This window comes from Augochlora pura, chromosome 10, assembly GCF_028453695.1.
Source record: "Augochlora pura isolate Apur16 chromosome 10, APUR_v2.2.1, whole genome shotgun sequence".
NCBI classification, from domain to species: Eukaryota; Metazoa; Arthropoda; class Insecta; order Hymenoptera; family Halictidae; genus Augochlora; species Augochlora pura.
The window spans coordinates 33,118,659-33,135,041 of NC_135781.1; the positions used below are offsets into that span (position 1 = coordinate 33,118,659).

Below are 16,383 nucleotides of genomic sequence, written 5' to 3' on the forward strand. Positions count from 1 at the left end.
ATTTTTAGTCGCAGTCTCAGATTTCATTTCGGTGTTCGTTTGCCTTATTAAAAATTTTATGACATAAAATAGTTCGCCAATTAAATTAATTTTTGCAAATTGTTCATATATGTGTATATAGTAATAGGTTCTACTTCTACCACTTTCGTGTCGTAGCTTGATCCGTTAGCGTGGATCGACATAGAAATTTTGTTTACTGTGATTGACTGACAATTCGTCGTCGAGACAGAATCCATAGCGGATTGGATATGCAGTAAAATGGTGGGGACATGCATGCCAGCTTAGAGAGTAAGAAAAACATGTAGGAATAGGTCCCATTATTGTACAGAATGCATATGATTGTGTGCATATGCAAGTGTCACAGATGTCGTTGATGTCGAATAAAATATTACAATGGCGACATTTGATGGTGTGTTAAGGATGACTGTTGGTTCGATACGATTCATATAACAACACGATTAAATGCAAATAGTGTGAAAATTCGATGTCAAGAAAACTTATAATGCGCTTGGAATGTTTTTTAATGCTCCCTTAAAACGAAAGTCCGGCAATAATGGGAGATTTATTCGATATTGCAAATTTAATTACCGCTGTCGGTGTTGACAGAATTAAGATTAAGCCGGAACCTGGAGTTCCAGAGAAATCATCGAATGAGATATTGACGGAGTTATTTAGTACGTTTGATGCTGAAGAAGAAATAGCATCGCCAGACAACACCGATCAACAAGTTCCAAATGACAATATTAAAGTTGAGAAGCTTAAAAAGTCACAGGTTAAGAAGAAAAAAGCGAAAAAGAAACACAAACATAAGGATAAAAAGCATAAGAAAAGGTCGAAATACAACTCTTCCGACAGTAACAGTGATCCAGAAAACAATAGTAAGGTGTTTTCAATTATAAATACAAACATACTAGGTGTTGTTATCTTAGAATAGTCTACTTGTCTTCAGTCTAATTTGGGCATAAACAGAAGACAGTTTTCTGTTCATTATTGTATAATAGTTTATTATTCGTTCCAATAATAACATACTTGATAATTAGCATTCACTTAGGATTTTTCTTTGTAACTTTTCAACAAATAGGTATCAAGAAGAAGAAAAAGCATAAAAAGAAAACAAAACGGAAACACGAAAATAATTCAAGTAGATCATCAGATTCTGATGAGCCCAAAAGTAAAACATCAAAACTTGGTGGTTCCTGTGATAATTTGAAAGGAAAATGTCATAATAAAGATAATGGATTGGAGAAGAAGGATCTAGTTGTCAGCACAAATATCGAGGAAACTGTAATGATTAAAAAAGAACCAGGATTAGAAAATACTTGTACAAACAGTCCTGAAAGTCCTAGACTTCCACCAATTTCCAGGAAAATTCATGAAGATATTGAGGAGCCATTAATACCTAAAATTCTAGGTGTGTATAAGTTTATTTGGTGAATTCTAAAAAATAATTTACGTAATTAGTAATTACTATATATCATATCTTTTTCATGTATAGAGAAGCCAAAGCAATTAATGCAAGGAAGAATCTTAATTAAAGATCTAAAGAATAGTGTAGTTTATAATGACACAGTCAAGGAGATAGAAAATAAGGTGAAGGAAAAAGCAGCACGGATGGAAGATGGAGAATTATCCGATAGTAGTACGGATAATAGAACTCCGACTTTAAGTCCCAGCCCAGTACGAAGTAATTCAATAAGATCGCCTACATTAAGTCCAACTTTAGAAAAAATAGAGGATAGATTGTTAAATTCCACGAAAGGAGGAATAACTTCTAGGAATGATTTGAGATTGATTTTGAGGGAGAAAGAAAAGAAAAGACTTGAGAATATGGATAAAAGATCGGACAATGTAGAAAAATCGAAGTTGTACATGGATAGTGAATACAAAGAGAAAGAGTATAATTGCAATCAGAAGACAACGGTTAGTAAAGAGAATAAACGCAGTCACAATTGTCATTCGCACGAAAAGAGACGGTCCGAGTCTCGCTCACGCACAAGTTCTCATAGGAGTAGAAGCAGAGGCAGAGATAAACGAAGAGAGAGAAGTAGGGACAGACGTGCAAAAAGTCGAAGTATCGACAGACGCGAGTCTGTGAAAACTAGAGAAAAACGAAGGCATAGAAGTCGTAGCGATGAAAGAAGCAGAGATAAATACTCGCGAGGAAGAAGTAGAAGTAAAGAACGAAAGTTAGTAGAAGTTATTGTCTTTTTCTAACAAAACTGCATTATGTTAATACACATTTATTTATATTTATATATTTTTAAGGGAGAGAATAGAAATCGATAAAAAGAAACTATTAGAAATCGCAAGAAGGAATGCTATAAACATGATTAAACAAGGAACATTACCATTAGCGCAACAGGATAAGGCTATCGCAGCGATACAAGCTGGTGGGAAAACAGTTGATGAACTCACAGGTAGTAGCTTATTTCTAGTATGTACAGAATAATATAATTTGTAATAATACTTAAAACGTACAATTGTTTATTTTAGATTTTTGCAAATCATTATCAAAGTCTGAAGCATTGGGCGAACTTTCTAGTATTTCTTCAGAAGAAGATGGAAGCGATACTGAGAAAGGTTTTCACCATCCTTTTCTACTCAAAGGACGACCTAATTCTATTATTATGAATATTCGGGTAAGTTAGAAATATCCTGTGTGCCTTTTTCTTATAACCGTTATGTGTTTATTATTTTAATGTGCTTGTTTTCGTTTGTATTCATCATATTTTAGGATGCAAAGCAGCTGCCAACGAAAACGTTCCAAGAAAAGACAGTAGAATCATCAAATCAATTACGTTTACAATTTCCTGTATCAAGTGGACAACATCATAGAAAAACTGGTAAGATTCCCGTTACAGTTCGAATACGAAGTCTATTTTTACATATCTTTTTACGCTTTTACAGAAAACGAATGGGTACCAATTACTCCTAAGAAACCAGAACCGAAGAAACAGTTTGTACCAGTCACCACTCCAAGTAAACCTCTGACTGTAGTGCCCATACCTACACCACCAGTGCATCCTATGCAGTCAACAGTTTTCTCTCAACCAATTCCCACAGAGGTACAGCACTGAAATTATAATTTTGGAAAATATATTGTTGATAATATAATTAGAATATTATTTTTATTATTATGAACTTGTTTACAGCCAATAGATATCGGTTCAATAGTGTCACAAAGATTAGCAGCAATGAGAAAATTAAGAGAGAATCCAAATGACGTATGTGCTCAAAATGAAATGTATCGTGCACAAAATGAGGTACTGCATGATTTGATATGTAAATTATACTAACAACGACGCATTCATATATTACTTATACGTATATTGTAGATGAGAACATGGGCTGAAAGTAAACAAATGCCAGGTCAATTTACAGGCAGTACAGGAGCCAAAGTGCTCTCTCCCGCGGAACTTACATCAGGCTATCAGGCCTGGGCTCGTAAGGTAACAGTATTATTTACAGTTTAATTACGTCTCATTGGTTGTCTCTCTGTATTTATTTTATCACTGAAAGTTATTATCTTGACCTATCAAGATATTTATATGTCAGATCGCAAACTTACATCTGAAATGTAGATCTACATATGTACATATTAACACACGTGTTTCGTACACATCACAATTTTCGTTTTATCCTCTTTTTCTTTTTTTTCTTTTTGTTTTCTTTTTTAACAATACATTGACTGATACTGATATGCCTGTAACAAGTTTTCAGGTACAGTTTCCATTAAGATCAGTTTTTAGTTGATCCAATAGAAACTGTAATGTAGGCACAGACTATTTCTTAGATAGAGGTAGATTCTGTGCCTGCATGGACACAGGAGCACGGTTATTTTAAACATTTCTTCCATAATATAAAGTCATAACTTGTAGTAATTAAGTAAGCACACAGTGCTCAAAATAGTAATAATATAAATTAAAGTACTTTTTTATAATGTGCTCTTGTGAGATTATTGCTAATTATCATCAGCTTCCTATCATAGGACTTCATCGGATGTTACTGAATCTTTCTGTCATAAAGCTGGGATATTTAGCATTAGTCTGCATCCACCTGAGGGTTTGTTACAGGCACGTAGCTACATCAGAGAAGAAACAACTTCAGCGGCGTGATGACAAATTTATAATTTATTTGGTAAGTATCCTCACCTAGATAGTATTAGAGTTTTATACAGTCGATTAATATTACATTGTAATATCATGATTGGACAAAAATTATTTTAATACTTTTTGTTACGTATTGCTGTCATTTTTCTATATTAATTTGATTGTCAGTACAACATTTGTTATGTCCTAATCTAAAAAACTATTTAGGATCAATTAGTATCAGCACAACCTGTTTCGGGTGGGATGGGTATGGCTTTACTGCAGAAGATGGGTTGGCGACCAGGGGAGGGTTTGGGAAAAAATAAAGAAGGCACTCTTGAGCCGTTGCAGCTTGAGGTCAAATTGGATAAAAGGGGACTTGTCTCCGAACAAGATATTGGTCAGAAGATAGGAAAAACTACAAAACCACTAGTACCGGCGATCAAAACATTAGAAGGTATATAGTGGTGTTCAAATTTTATTTATACATAAAAATTTTAGTTATTTATGTAGACACAGCACACGTAAACTAATATAATAATATATTGTAGGGAAACATCCAGTATCGCTTTTAGGCGAATATTGCTCGAAACGAAAACTTGGTGCTCCGGTATATGAATTGTGTTTTGAATGTGGACCAGATCACAGAAAAAATTTTCTTTTTAAAGTATGTTAATAGTTCAGTTAATATTCTTATGTAAAATACTCGCATAAGTATTGTTTACATTTAATAATGTCTTCCAGGTTAAAGTAAATGGAATTGAATATAAACCAAGCGTAGCAAGTCCTAATAAAAAACAAGCAAAGGCAGAGGCAGCACAGATATGTTTACAAACTTTAGGATTACTACCTGAACCTAATCCTATGCCAGTTTCGGAAACTTGAAATTATTATTTTGACCTTGTAAGTATGTTTATTCCTGTGCAGGCACATCGATGTACAATACAAAAATGGTCTAGACTTTGTATACAGTATAATATATAAATAGAATAAAACAAAATGTACAGTTTACAGATCAAACTGTATAAATCTGATACAATAGTGTAAGAAATAAATTATACCAGTAAGAAATTCAGGAGAAGCCCTACTTTTTAGCAGGGCTGTTGAAAACTTTAACAATATGTTGAAAAAAATGACTTGAAGAATAAGATATGTCACATAGGCTTATAAACGTAAGAACATAATCTATAGTTTTTAATGACTTTGTATATATAAATTATGTATAAGTTTTGCATTAAGTGCATTTCATTTTTACTCTGAATATAAAGAATATATGCATATAGTGTAAATAAAAGCGGATTATAATACTCTTGAAGTGAATATTCGTCTTGTATTTATTATTAATATATAGGGTAACGAAGCCGAATACGGTGGGGTGATTAATCGCTGTGCATTTGGTTTGTTTTTCGGTTATAATTAACTTAATATCCAAGTAAAATTTTGCTTCCTTTCGAATGGAGGATCCTTAGATTCTCTATCCCTACCATTTCACTGTGCACACAATCCGCAGTGTATGAACCAATCAAAGCAAAGCAATTTCTACTCCTATTTTCGCTAACATAGCGAGCCGTCGTAGTAAGAGAGATTTGCAAGAGTTAAGATATCATTGTATGCAATAGTATGTAGATAAACGCATACATATCTATGTATGATTTTATCAAATATGTATGCGTAATTAGGTTATTTTCAAGAAAAGCATAGAAATTGCATTTAGTAAGGTTTATTTGTATTGTATTATACTTCGTGTGTCATAATTCGTATAGTTGCTATTTTCTAAGAACGACATGAACTCTTCAAATGTAATTTCAGAACAAAATTTGACGCACCGTAATGACTTCAAATGTCAACACAATTTAATTACTATGCCACAATTTCCGCATGCCGGGTGCCGCATACCGTTGACAGAAAGGTTATTTAATTTTTACTATAATGGACGATGTAGCAGCTCCAATTTTTTACGACGATGAGGGTGACTTTGTTGGGCACGAGTATTTCCAAGATACAGATTATGAGTACGAGTACGAGGAAAATGCCGAAAGAGAAACATTGCTGGAATTATATCAATATTGTCTTGGTCCCACTGTTTATGATACAGCATCATATATGCTACCCCTATTCGTTTCCATGATTTTATTTCGATTATGTGCTCGTTCTCGTAAGATAAAATTTTATATACAGTACATAATTGTAATAAACATAAGCAAAAAATTATTTTTAATCTTTGATATTTAATATTGCAGAATATGTAACACACGAAACTTTTCATGTATTGTCAATGTTGATCGGTGTGTACAATATTTATCATTATGTAGCAGAATGTTTACATATATTACTAGTACTTTGTATATTTTCATATATTACCTTACGCGTACCTAACAAATACTGTAAAAATTTAGGAATATTTCTACCACCTCTTTTTATTATTGTATATTGGTAAGTTGCTAAAGGACAAATATCATTTTAAAAATTTCAAGCAATTTTTCTATTACTGTTATTCAATTTTTAGTGAATTTTCTATGCCCCCGGTAACATGGCATAAAATACGCAGTGTTGTAATGACCATGGCAATGAAAACTATTAGTGTAGCAATAGACAAAGTCGATTCTAATGATTTACCAGATATTTACAGTTACATGGGATACGCTTTCTGTGGTGTTACATGCGTATTTGGTCCATGGACATCATTCAAGGATTATATTTCATTACGGTATATAAATCATCAGGTATTAAACACTTTCTTTTATCAAATGGACAGATATCTCAGTTCCAAGTTATTTTTTAATCAATGTTAAATAGGTAATAGTATACGTTTTTCAATTCTAGGATAAATGGTGGATACTGTACACTGTTCAATTTATATTTTTATCCTTTTTATTTTTAACTGTATCAAACTGTTGGACACAATGGATAGTAATGGACAACTCTTGGAAGTATGTAAAACCTGTGAGACAAAGAATTTTCATATTTCATATTCTAAGAAATACAATAATAGAATTCCTTATTGTTTCAGGTGGTTGTTAGCTTATAGAGATGCGTTATCTTTCAGAATGTCTCATTACTTTATTTCATACATAGCATCCACTGCATTATTAATAGGGGGATTTCCATATTCTGTAGCTACTTTAGTGAAACCACTAAAAGTAGAATTTCCGAGGTCGCTTGTACAAGTAGTTATTTATTGGAATATACCTATGCATTTTTGGTTGAAGACATGTACGTAATGATATATGAATTATTTGAGGCATTCTTACATTTTTTTCCTGAGAATTTCACAAATTTAGACTAACAGTTTGTTGATGTCAATTTTTAGATATATTCCGTCCCAATATTAAACACATAGGAAAATTCGGAGCTGTAACGATAACATATTTAACCAGCGCCCTTCTACATGGATTAAATTTCCAATTGGCAGCAGTTTTACTTAGTCTTGGATTTTATACGTACGTAGAATTCCAGCTCAGAGCTATGCTTGCAAATATTTTTGACGCGTGCATAGCATCCAAACAATGTACTAAAGCTAAATGTACTCATACGTACAAATGTCGGAATTCTTGGTGGGTTCTTTTTATAAACTTAATGTTTTCTGGGCTGTCAGTCTTCCATTTAGCATATTTAGGTCTTATGTTTGATACATCCGAATTGCAAGAGACAGGGTACAGTTACATTCATACTATTGAAAAATGGTCACAACTTGGATTCGCTAGCCATTGGGTCATTTTTGCTACATACTTTGTCTACTTTTTAATTAAGTGAAGCAATACTAAACTACCTTTGAAATCTCTATCATTTTCAAGCGATTTGCTCACAAACAGCTGTTCTAAACGAACAGATTATTAGTATTATTTTAAGTTATTTAAATGAACAACGATATATACTGCGGATTTTACATTTTTGTACTAATATTTAATCTTTTTTACGAATTTTTAAAGTTTTCTACGATAATAAAGATAGAAAAAAAGAAAACAAATGAATATTATATATTATGCTATTATTAAGCTATATTAACTTATTTGTCTAAGAAAATTGTTAGATTCTAACAAGCGATACGAAAATTTGAACATTCATATCGCCGCATGTGACAAGTAGCGCTACTTATGGTCAAAGTTCGAAACAGAGTTAAGGGATTCATATAACGCCAAACCATTTAGTAAAAAAACGTTCAAACTGTTTCCCAAGATTATCCATAGATGATAATTTTAAAGATTTAATATTACGATATAGATGGCATTAGTAGGCTAAATACACTAAAAATATGCTCACACCTCAACGAGGTGTAGGAGTTGCTTTTATACTCAATGTACACCTATCTGCTGTACATTCTACCTTGATACCTCGTCTTACAAAAGTTGAATGACGTTTGCCCTATATCTCTATTTTCTATCGATAAGTTTCTCTAAGAGTTTGAGCATTTTGTCACTACGTGTAATAGCGCTTTACTGACTTTTAAAAGAAACGCGGTAAATTTGAAATGTTGTATGGTTAAAATCCTTATTTAATAAATTGTGTAATATTGCGAAAACAATTTTTATCATGTTTGGGATTCCGTGAAAATTTTCGTCGGCATATGCTGAAAGAAATCACAAATATACATTCTCGAATACATATGTGTGTGTTCATACTAATACATTATAGTGTATGAGAAAACAGAGGAAATGGTATGTATGTATACAATGCTGAAAGTAAGTAAAATACATAGTTTTTATTAAATGTACAACACAATATAAAGTATGTTTACATGTGTATAGAAAACGTATTATAATCCAGCAGTATTTTTTAATAGCTATAAAAAGTCTCATGTACTAATAGTTCTTAAATGATATTTCATTGATATTTTGTAAATATCAAACAGTATTTTGCTAAATTTTAATACAATTATAACAACGAATAGATATTTTTTCAATAAAAATGAATGCGTTTTGACTGGAATGAAATACCATGTTCATAATAACATAGCATCGGATTAGAAATTTAAAAGAAGAGTTAATTTAAGTGAATTATCTATATTTTTTCACCATGAAACATATGAAAAAATGCTTGTGAAATTTTATTGCATGTTTTAAGGCAAAATTGTAAATCTCACAATTTTTTACACAGTATCATGTACGATTATTAACTGAAGTTATTACATTGTAAATATATCCAGCTTTATAAATATAAAATCTCTAACATATTTCACAAGAATCAAATTACTAATGCGTATAATACGTATTATTAACAATATTCCGTTTTCAGGATGATATAACCAAACGTTTTTCAGTTTACAATTGATTTCACGATTTTATCCCGATTAATTTTCCATGATTATATACCTCTCGATTATAAGGTGTACTTTCTCCATAGTTTTAGGTTTTTCGACCTATTTTATATATAATTTAATATTATTAAAATATCTTTGTTCTTAAATATTAATGACACATTCTTTTTATAAAATGCATTAATTTGTTAAAATATTAATTAACTTTTATATAATCTTATATTATATACCTTAATATATATATATATATATATATTTATATAAATGTACCACAGATATACATATACTGAGCGACACATTGAACTAATTAATTTCCTGCCCTTAGGATACTGTATAAACGCAAGGAAATTTTTAATTCAAAAGAAATACTTCAAGATATACTACTGTTTTACATAGATAAATTATTATAATACTTGTACCTTTTTGCAATAGATTCATAATGAGGATTTTCTTTGTTCGAAATTTATGTATCATGGTATGTGTATATGTGGTGTATATACAGCACATATATAGAAAGCACATCTATATTCTGTGAACTAACTATATTTGTGATGACCAAAATATTAGTCATAAACGTTGCTCCTTATAACTAATGTATTTGTTAGTTTAATTACATATTCTACACCAACAAAGATTAATAAAACAGTAACTATACATGATTCACATTGTACATTATCATCGCAAAACATCATTTGATTGAACATATGCCAATGATTTTTGCAATTAACATTCATGATTTCTCATAGTACTTTTAAAGCAAAGTCTTATCTAAACGATAAGATCAATATATGTACATTGTATAATTTTCTGCTATATAAATGTAGAATAATATTGTAGTATAAAGTAAGTACCGGTAAGTGCGAAAGAATGTTCCAGAAAATTTTTAAATGGTATTTTAAATTATATGAAAAAAAAACGATAAAAAGTGAAAAATGTGACAAATGCACGAATCAAGCTCAGTGAGTTTGGTAGAAACAAGTGTTACAACTGAAAATATTACAAAGCGGTGCATTTTCTAGATAAGTACATACGTACATAAGTAGAATGTGAAACAGGTAAATAGTTATAGTAGTAACTGCTTATCATCTTACACTGATAATTACATGTAATTGCATTTTATATATTGAAAATTTATATATTCTCATAGATTACGCGACGCTATGAAAAGAAAATTCTCACTTTCAACTGTATCTTCCGATTTTACTACTAAAATAAATTGGAACGGTTTGCAATAACCTTTATCATTCATTCGATAGCCATTTCTTGATTGTTAATCATAGTAAATTTTCATGATTTAACATAAATAAACAGTTCCTGGATATTTAATACAAATATAAATTACAAGAAGTTAAATCCCTTCATAATACGATAATTGTTATTTTTAATCACAACGTTATGATATGTTTTGTGTCAGAGTTATCCTATGTTATTATTTATAAATACAGTCACAAATGTGAAAATTTTCACAGTTATAACAATGAACAGAACATCTGAAGACACAGTTAAAGATACTACACACGATATAGCACGGACGAATTGATTAAATTTTATATAGTATTTTTGAAAGATGAATTCATTATCAGTACATAATGAACACAATATTTTGATGTAAAAAAACATTATAGGTATAGTTCAATTTATGAACCAAGAACTTCATGTAAAATCATATGTATATACCTTTAAAATCTGTATCTCATTGTAAACCATTGTTTCAACTTAAAATTTGAAACACCTATATAATGCATAACACTTTTCGCTATTCTTTTTTTACTCGACAAATATATGCAAAAGAGATGTAGACGTGTAAATATTAAATAGCTTAAATGAAATAAATTGTGTTAATCACATTGCTATAAGTAATAATGCACATTGGGATTGTAAGTTTCTACTTGCTGTAACCCTTCACTTCTATTTGAAACAGTAAAAATATTGCATATCTATAAAAGCACATAATTCGACTGTTGACAACTAATTTCGCGAACGTCAAAACAATAAATGTCGAATTTTAGAAACAAATATTTTTACAGGAGTATATGTAATATTTACACACATGATTATAAATTGAATTACAGATTTATGTAAATACAAATTCATATGTAGAGTTTCACGATAGAAACGGTGCAAATAAAAATTAAATGACGAATACGTGTATTTAAGGATCATTTAAAAACACTCTCATAGCATCGTTTTTGCATTTCTTCTGGCCAGCAGAGAGATGATATATAATCAAGTAGAACTAATCGAAACCATGTTAAAATTTTCACGAACGTTCAACGTATCGTAAAACATGGAAGAGTTATTCGAAACCTGTACTGCAGCAGATTACCGATAATCCAAGAAACTTATAACCCAAAATACAAATATAAACTTGATATAACACTACTATGAAGAAGTTATAGAGACTATTTGATTTTCGTTGATTATGATAGAAGCATGAACAATAATAGTTGCTCGAGTTGAAGATTGGAGATCAGTGGGATGGTTCTACTGAATAATTGGATTTAAGCGGTGAGATCTTCGACGCTGATGAGATGCTCGAATTACTGGATTGTCCACTCCAACGCCACTGAGAATATCGGTTAGTCATCTGATAAATGCAGTTTTATAACTTTTGCTTGTGCGCGCACTGCAAATCACAGAAATAAAAGGGAGCACTTTGTTAGCCACCTCAGGAGCTACTTCATCCCTAAGCTCTAAATGTAGCTTACACAGCTGACAGGCCTGGACAGTAATCCAATCTAATAAAAAAGTTATTTTATTTTCACAGCGCATCTAATTTTCTATTACAAATTATTCACACGAATTTAATTGAATGCTATTTACAATTATAAAACATAAATAAAGTTAAATTTGTCTATTGTAATTAATTATGATGATGATCATCATTATATTATTATTACGATTACCATGATCATTATTATATGTCCAGGCCTAATGTTATCTTAAAGATTTTAATTGCATGCCTTAAACGAAGGTATCTTACTGCATGCTACATGCGTGTTAATATTAGTAATCAATCACATTTTAAGTCTTTGGTACTGCTTCATATCCTTTTATAGATACATATGTGTCTGTATGTATATGTATATACATATACATTATAATATCAGTTCCCGTTTATTACAGTGGAGTATTTATTATGGATTCTGTTCAAATATCAGATTTTTTAAGTTAATGAAAACTCTAATAAAAGGATAGAAGCTGAATTACAAATATAATACAATGCAGAAGAGAAGCTTATTTTTCTATAGAATATGAAATAAAGTAATATGTTACAATAAAGTGCAGAAGTCACGAGAGCTATGGTAACTGTTACTTAGAAAAATTTGTAGAGTAACAGTTATGAAGACTTACTGTCTTAGAGAATGATAGCGATTTACTCGATCTGCGGACCTGAGAATCATACTCATGCCTTGTTGAGGTTGCGAAACCGAATAATTTGTGGACTCATGTGAAGTACGAGTCTCTGTGATGCAGGAAGTTCTTATACTGGCCCTTGTCACCGGTTTCGATACAGATATTGACGAAACGGAAGTAGTGGTAGTTGTGTTGTTGTTGATATTATGGATCTGTGTTGCTGGTTTAGTAGACTTAATACGACGCGAAGATGGATCACAGGTACTGTTGACCAGCCAACTGTTTCTATAATTTTTTGTAAAGATAGTAATCCTTTGCTTATGTTGATAGCATGCGATTATTGGAACGCGAATAAAATTTAATAAATCTACAAATGTAAAGAAGAGCTGAATATGTGGAAAAATTTGTTATCGGGGCGTGGCAAGTATTAAAGAATTAAAAGGAAGAAAAACCAACAAACCAGAAACAGAGAAAGAAAAACAACTAAAAAGGAAAGCAATAAACGTAAGCGGTTAAAAACCATTATGTAAGCGAAACCGATAAGCTCACCTCGTGGCGATAGCTGTTGTTGTGGATCTAGGTAGAACTTTCTTTGTTGTATCTTTTTCTTTGCTTCTAGTTAACGCGTTACTTGTACTTTTCTGGCTTCTGGCTTGCAATAACGGTCTTAAATAAGGACTAAAAATATAGTATGTATCTATGAATAATTTGTTATCGCTTATAAAGAATATACGATCTGAAATAGAATATATAAAGTAATATTTACTGTGCAACCGTGGAAGATTTCGTCGTTGTATTAATGTTGTGATTTGCTGGTAAACTTCTTCTTTTGGTTTTAATTAAGTTTAATTTTCCGCCCTGTGTCAATGGCATATATTTGGTTGTACTGGTGCCAGCTGCAGGGGCATTATCATCCAATGTAATCCCGACTACTCTATGCATTATCCCCGAAACATTATCCTGTACCAAGTGGGATTCCTTCAAATTAGTCAGAAATGCTATCTTGGGTCTACCAACTATAGAATAAATTCCATATTTGTGCACCGGATTTCCATTTTCTGATTTCAAAGGTTCTTTCAATAGAGAGTGCAGATATGCTTCCTTTCTGTAACATAATTTCATTGTTAGCTAGGACTTCCAATAATAATACAGATATATTAATCGATATGCAAGTACTATTATTACACAAGATAGATTCATACTTTTCCAACCATTGCTGCTGATGTCCAATTACCGAGCCTGGTCTACATATTCTTATCCATGCAATTGTTTCATGAGCAGTTAAATGATAATGTTTCATGATATAACAACCTATCAAAGAACCAGTCCTACCAAGTCCTGCTTTACAATGTACAGCAACAGCGCCGCTCGCGTTCTCCGCAATTTTCAGAAACTGACGCATAATCGAGTCTGTTGGGGTTGAACCATCAACAAAAAATAAATCTTTATGCTCAAATCCTGCATCCGTGAAACTCGAAGCATCATAAATCTTCTTATTAAGACGTATAATCGTGGATACGTTGTTGCGTCGGAAGTATGTGAAATACGATTCTGGTGCATGAAGAGGATACCCTGCATAGATATGAAAAAAAATAAACACAAAATTCTGAATACTGGTAGCTTATTTTAAGATCTTTTTATGCTTGTAACAACTAAAAAAGCACAGATACATACCGTTTTCTATTTTAGATTTAGCATAAGGTCCACAAAATGCAATAAATTTACCAGGAACAATCCAATTCAGGTCTCCATTTTCTACTCTTTCGAAGTGTTCGTATTCTTTAACACGAAAATTTTCAAAATCAAAGAATCCAAGCTTGTGGCACTTGTATATGGCACTCAAACATTCGCTCAATGATATTTGGTAGCACGGTGTACCCACAGAAGCATCACGAAACATAGTAAAGGGACAATTAGGACTGCTGGTTAAACAATTATATGCTTCCTCTGCTGTATGTTTTAAATATAATATCTAAAACATATGATTTCATTATTATTATTATTGTTATTATTATTATTTCTAATGATTATGGAATATCTTACAGCATAACTTCCTATAAGGAATGCAGCATTCAATCTCTTTTCTGGATCCATAGTTGTATAATGTATAATCTTTTTCTTTTTTAAGGATACTGCTTTGAGTTTTTGATTTACCTTCTGACAGTAATGATACAACATTGCAAGATTTAAAGGACCGAAATCATAATAAAAATTTTCATAAACGAACTCGTCGTCAATACTGAAATAATGCGTGTTTGGAGTACTCTTTGGCTTTATCGTCATTCTCAATGTTACAAAATATAATCGATCTAAAAAAATAAGGAAAAAAATACACCATATGATCACAGAATTCAACTGAACTATCCATAGCAAAAATGAAAAATTAATGATTATACTTAATTGTCAAATATTATATAAAAATCTCTTTACCTTCTAGAAACTCTTTTGCAGACACTAGTATGTCATTTGTATCCTCCATTCTTGTTTTATTCTAATACGTCCGCTTCTGTAAAAACCAACAAAGCAAGATTGTCATTATAATGCAACTGATGATACAAGGGTCACAATTTAATTAGCACCATTAGAGATTACAACAGGTATACAAATAGTTACGTACAGAAGGTTAGATGTATTTGTAATGAAAATTAACTAAACTCGTCTACCCACACGCAAGTTAACCGATGCGAATTCATAATTAGAATACCATACATGACGATGCTCAATCGAAGAATGCTTACACTTACCTGTATGACCGTTACAAGATTCAAACTTGGTCAATCGGGAGTCGGCGATGGCCGATCGGTTGTGTCGTGCAGCTCTTCCGGTTATAATATACATTCAAATATTTGATACTCTGCGTACATTGTTTATCTTGTTTTTGCTGTATTCGGACTTTTTTCAGAAATTATATCTCAGAATCTCTCGACCTTTATACATATCAATATCATTATCCGCCATAAGAGCAGAAGGTAGTTTTCATATATACTGCCATATTGGTTGTCTTCGGGATATTAAACTGATCACCACGTATAAAGTCAACGTTTCGAGCACAGAACATCGTAGGATTACGGATCGACGTTTCGTTCGAATAAAATTTCAGATATGTTGTGATGTTACGAGCATATGTACAGCACAATTGCACCGCAACAATTCTCGCTCAATCTTTATCTGGAACGGATTAGGCAACGATTATCCATACGATTGAAAAACAGCGCACTCTATATCACGAAATGTCCTTTTGCATCATAACTTTTTCAAACTTCAAACTCTAAATTTACAAATGCGTTTCTATTTGTTCCTAGCTTCTTATTAATGCATGTTCTTCCCTTTAAATATCACACAACTTTACAATTTAATAGATCGTGACATGTAGCAATTTTATGTGTGGTATACACTAGTTACCCAAATGTACATTTTACCTAACCAGTCAAATATGTATTGTACTGTACATACATGTATGTAGAAATACATACAATCTATTTAACGTAATGAAAACATACATACGTGTAACTTATATTGGTTATAAATTTTGTATGTATTAACTTTAGGGTATTGCTTACTAAACACATGTTAAAGATATGGTATTTTATATAACATTTAAAATCGTATCCAATGTTACCGACACGATCGGGTCCTATTCCTACACATTCTTTTATCTCCCTAAACAAGCGCTTGTATCCCCAC

The 16,383-nt window shown here is 31.6% G+C and overlaps 3 protein-coding genes across 10 annotated transcripts; 2 read left to right on the plus strand and 1 right to left on the minus strand.

The window, feature by feature from the left end:
• The first annotated feature begins 368 nt into the window (after nucleotides 1-368).
• On the plus strand, nucleotides 369-5,403 carry LOC144476452 (uncharacterized). 3 transcript variants are annotated; one of them, XM_078193410.1, is made up of 14 exons: nucleotides 369-878; nucleotides 1,082-1,411; nucleotides 1,496-2,186; nucleotides 2,266-2,417; nucleotides 2,494-2,639; nucleotides 2,735-2,843; nucleotides 2,908-3,065; nucleotides 3,153-3,263; nucleotides 3,336-3,449; nucleotides 4,027-4,137; nucleotides 4,317-4,545; nucleotides 4,640-4,755; nucleotides 4,833-4,991; nucleotides 5,096-5,403. In XM_078193410.1, the coding sequence occupies exons 1-13, from the start codon at nucleotides 554-556 to the stop codon at nucleotides 4,971-4,973; spliced, it is 2,733 nt and encodes a 910-aa protein (XP_078049536.1). In that variant the 5' UTR covers nucleotides 369-553; the 3' UTR covers nucleotides 4,974-4,991; nucleotides 5,096-5,403. The 3 variants fall into 3 exon arrangements, with proteins under 3 accessions (XP_078049536.1, XP_078049537.1, XP_078049539.1); XM_078193411.1 differs by having other exon boundaries at nucleotides 5,103-5,403; XM_078193413.1 differs by lacking the exon at nucleotides 4,027-4,137.
• Nucleotides 5,404-5,677: 274 nt separating this feature from the next.
• Por (Protein-serine O-palmitoleoyltransferase por) lies at nucleotides 5,678-9,589 on the plus strand. Of its 2 annotated transcripts, XM_078192350.1 has the most exons (7): nucleotides 5,678-5,801; nucleotides 5,898-5,997; nucleotides 6,329-6,521; nucleotides 6,595-6,811; nucleotides 6,912-7,018; nucleotides 7,099-7,301; nucleotides 7,399-9,589. In XM_078192350.1, exons 3-7 carry the CDS (start codon nucleotides 6,364-6,366, stop codon nucleotides 7,839-7,841), a joined length of 1,128 nt encoding a protein of 375 aa, XP_078048476.1. In that variant the 5' UTR covers nucleotides 5,678-5,801; nucleotides 5,898-5,997; nucleotides 6,329-6,363; the 3' UTR covers nucleotides 7,842-9,589. The 2 variants fall into 2 exon arrangements, with proteins under 2 accessions (XP_078048476.1, XP_078048475.1); XM_078192349.1 differs by lacking the exon at nucleotides 5,678-5,801 and having other exon boundaries at nucleotides 5,828-6,243.
• Nucleotides 9,590-11,798: 2,209 nt separating this feature from the next.
• Nucleotides 11,799-15,888, minus strand: Cdc14 (cell division cycle protein 14). 5 transcript variants are annotated; one of them, XM_078192345.1, is made up of 9 exons: nucleotides 15,444-15,888; nucleotides 15,130-15,205; nucleotides 14,743-15,008; nucleotides 14,374-14,671; nucleotides 13,902-14,271; nucleotides 13,466-13,804; nucleotides 13,249-13,365; nucleotides 12,697-12,984; nucleotides 11,799-11,968 (listed from the first exon to the last, which is right to left on the minus strand). In XM_078192345.1, exons 2-9 carry the CDS (start codon nucleotides 15,176-15,178, stop codon nucleotides 11,926-11,928), a joined length of 1,770 nt encoding a protein of 589 aa, XP_078048471.1. In that variant the 5' UTR covers nucleotides 15,179-15,205; nucleotides 15,444-15,888; the 3' UTR covers nucleotides 11,799-11,925. The 5 variants fall into 5 exon arrangements, with proteins under 5 accessions (XP_078048471.1, XP_078048469.1, XP_078048472.1 ...); XM_078192343.1 differs by having other exon boundaries at nucleotides 13,249-13,377; XM_078192346.1 differs by lacking the exon at nucleotides 13,249-13,365.
• Nucleotides 15,889-16,383: the final 495 nt, after the last annotated feature.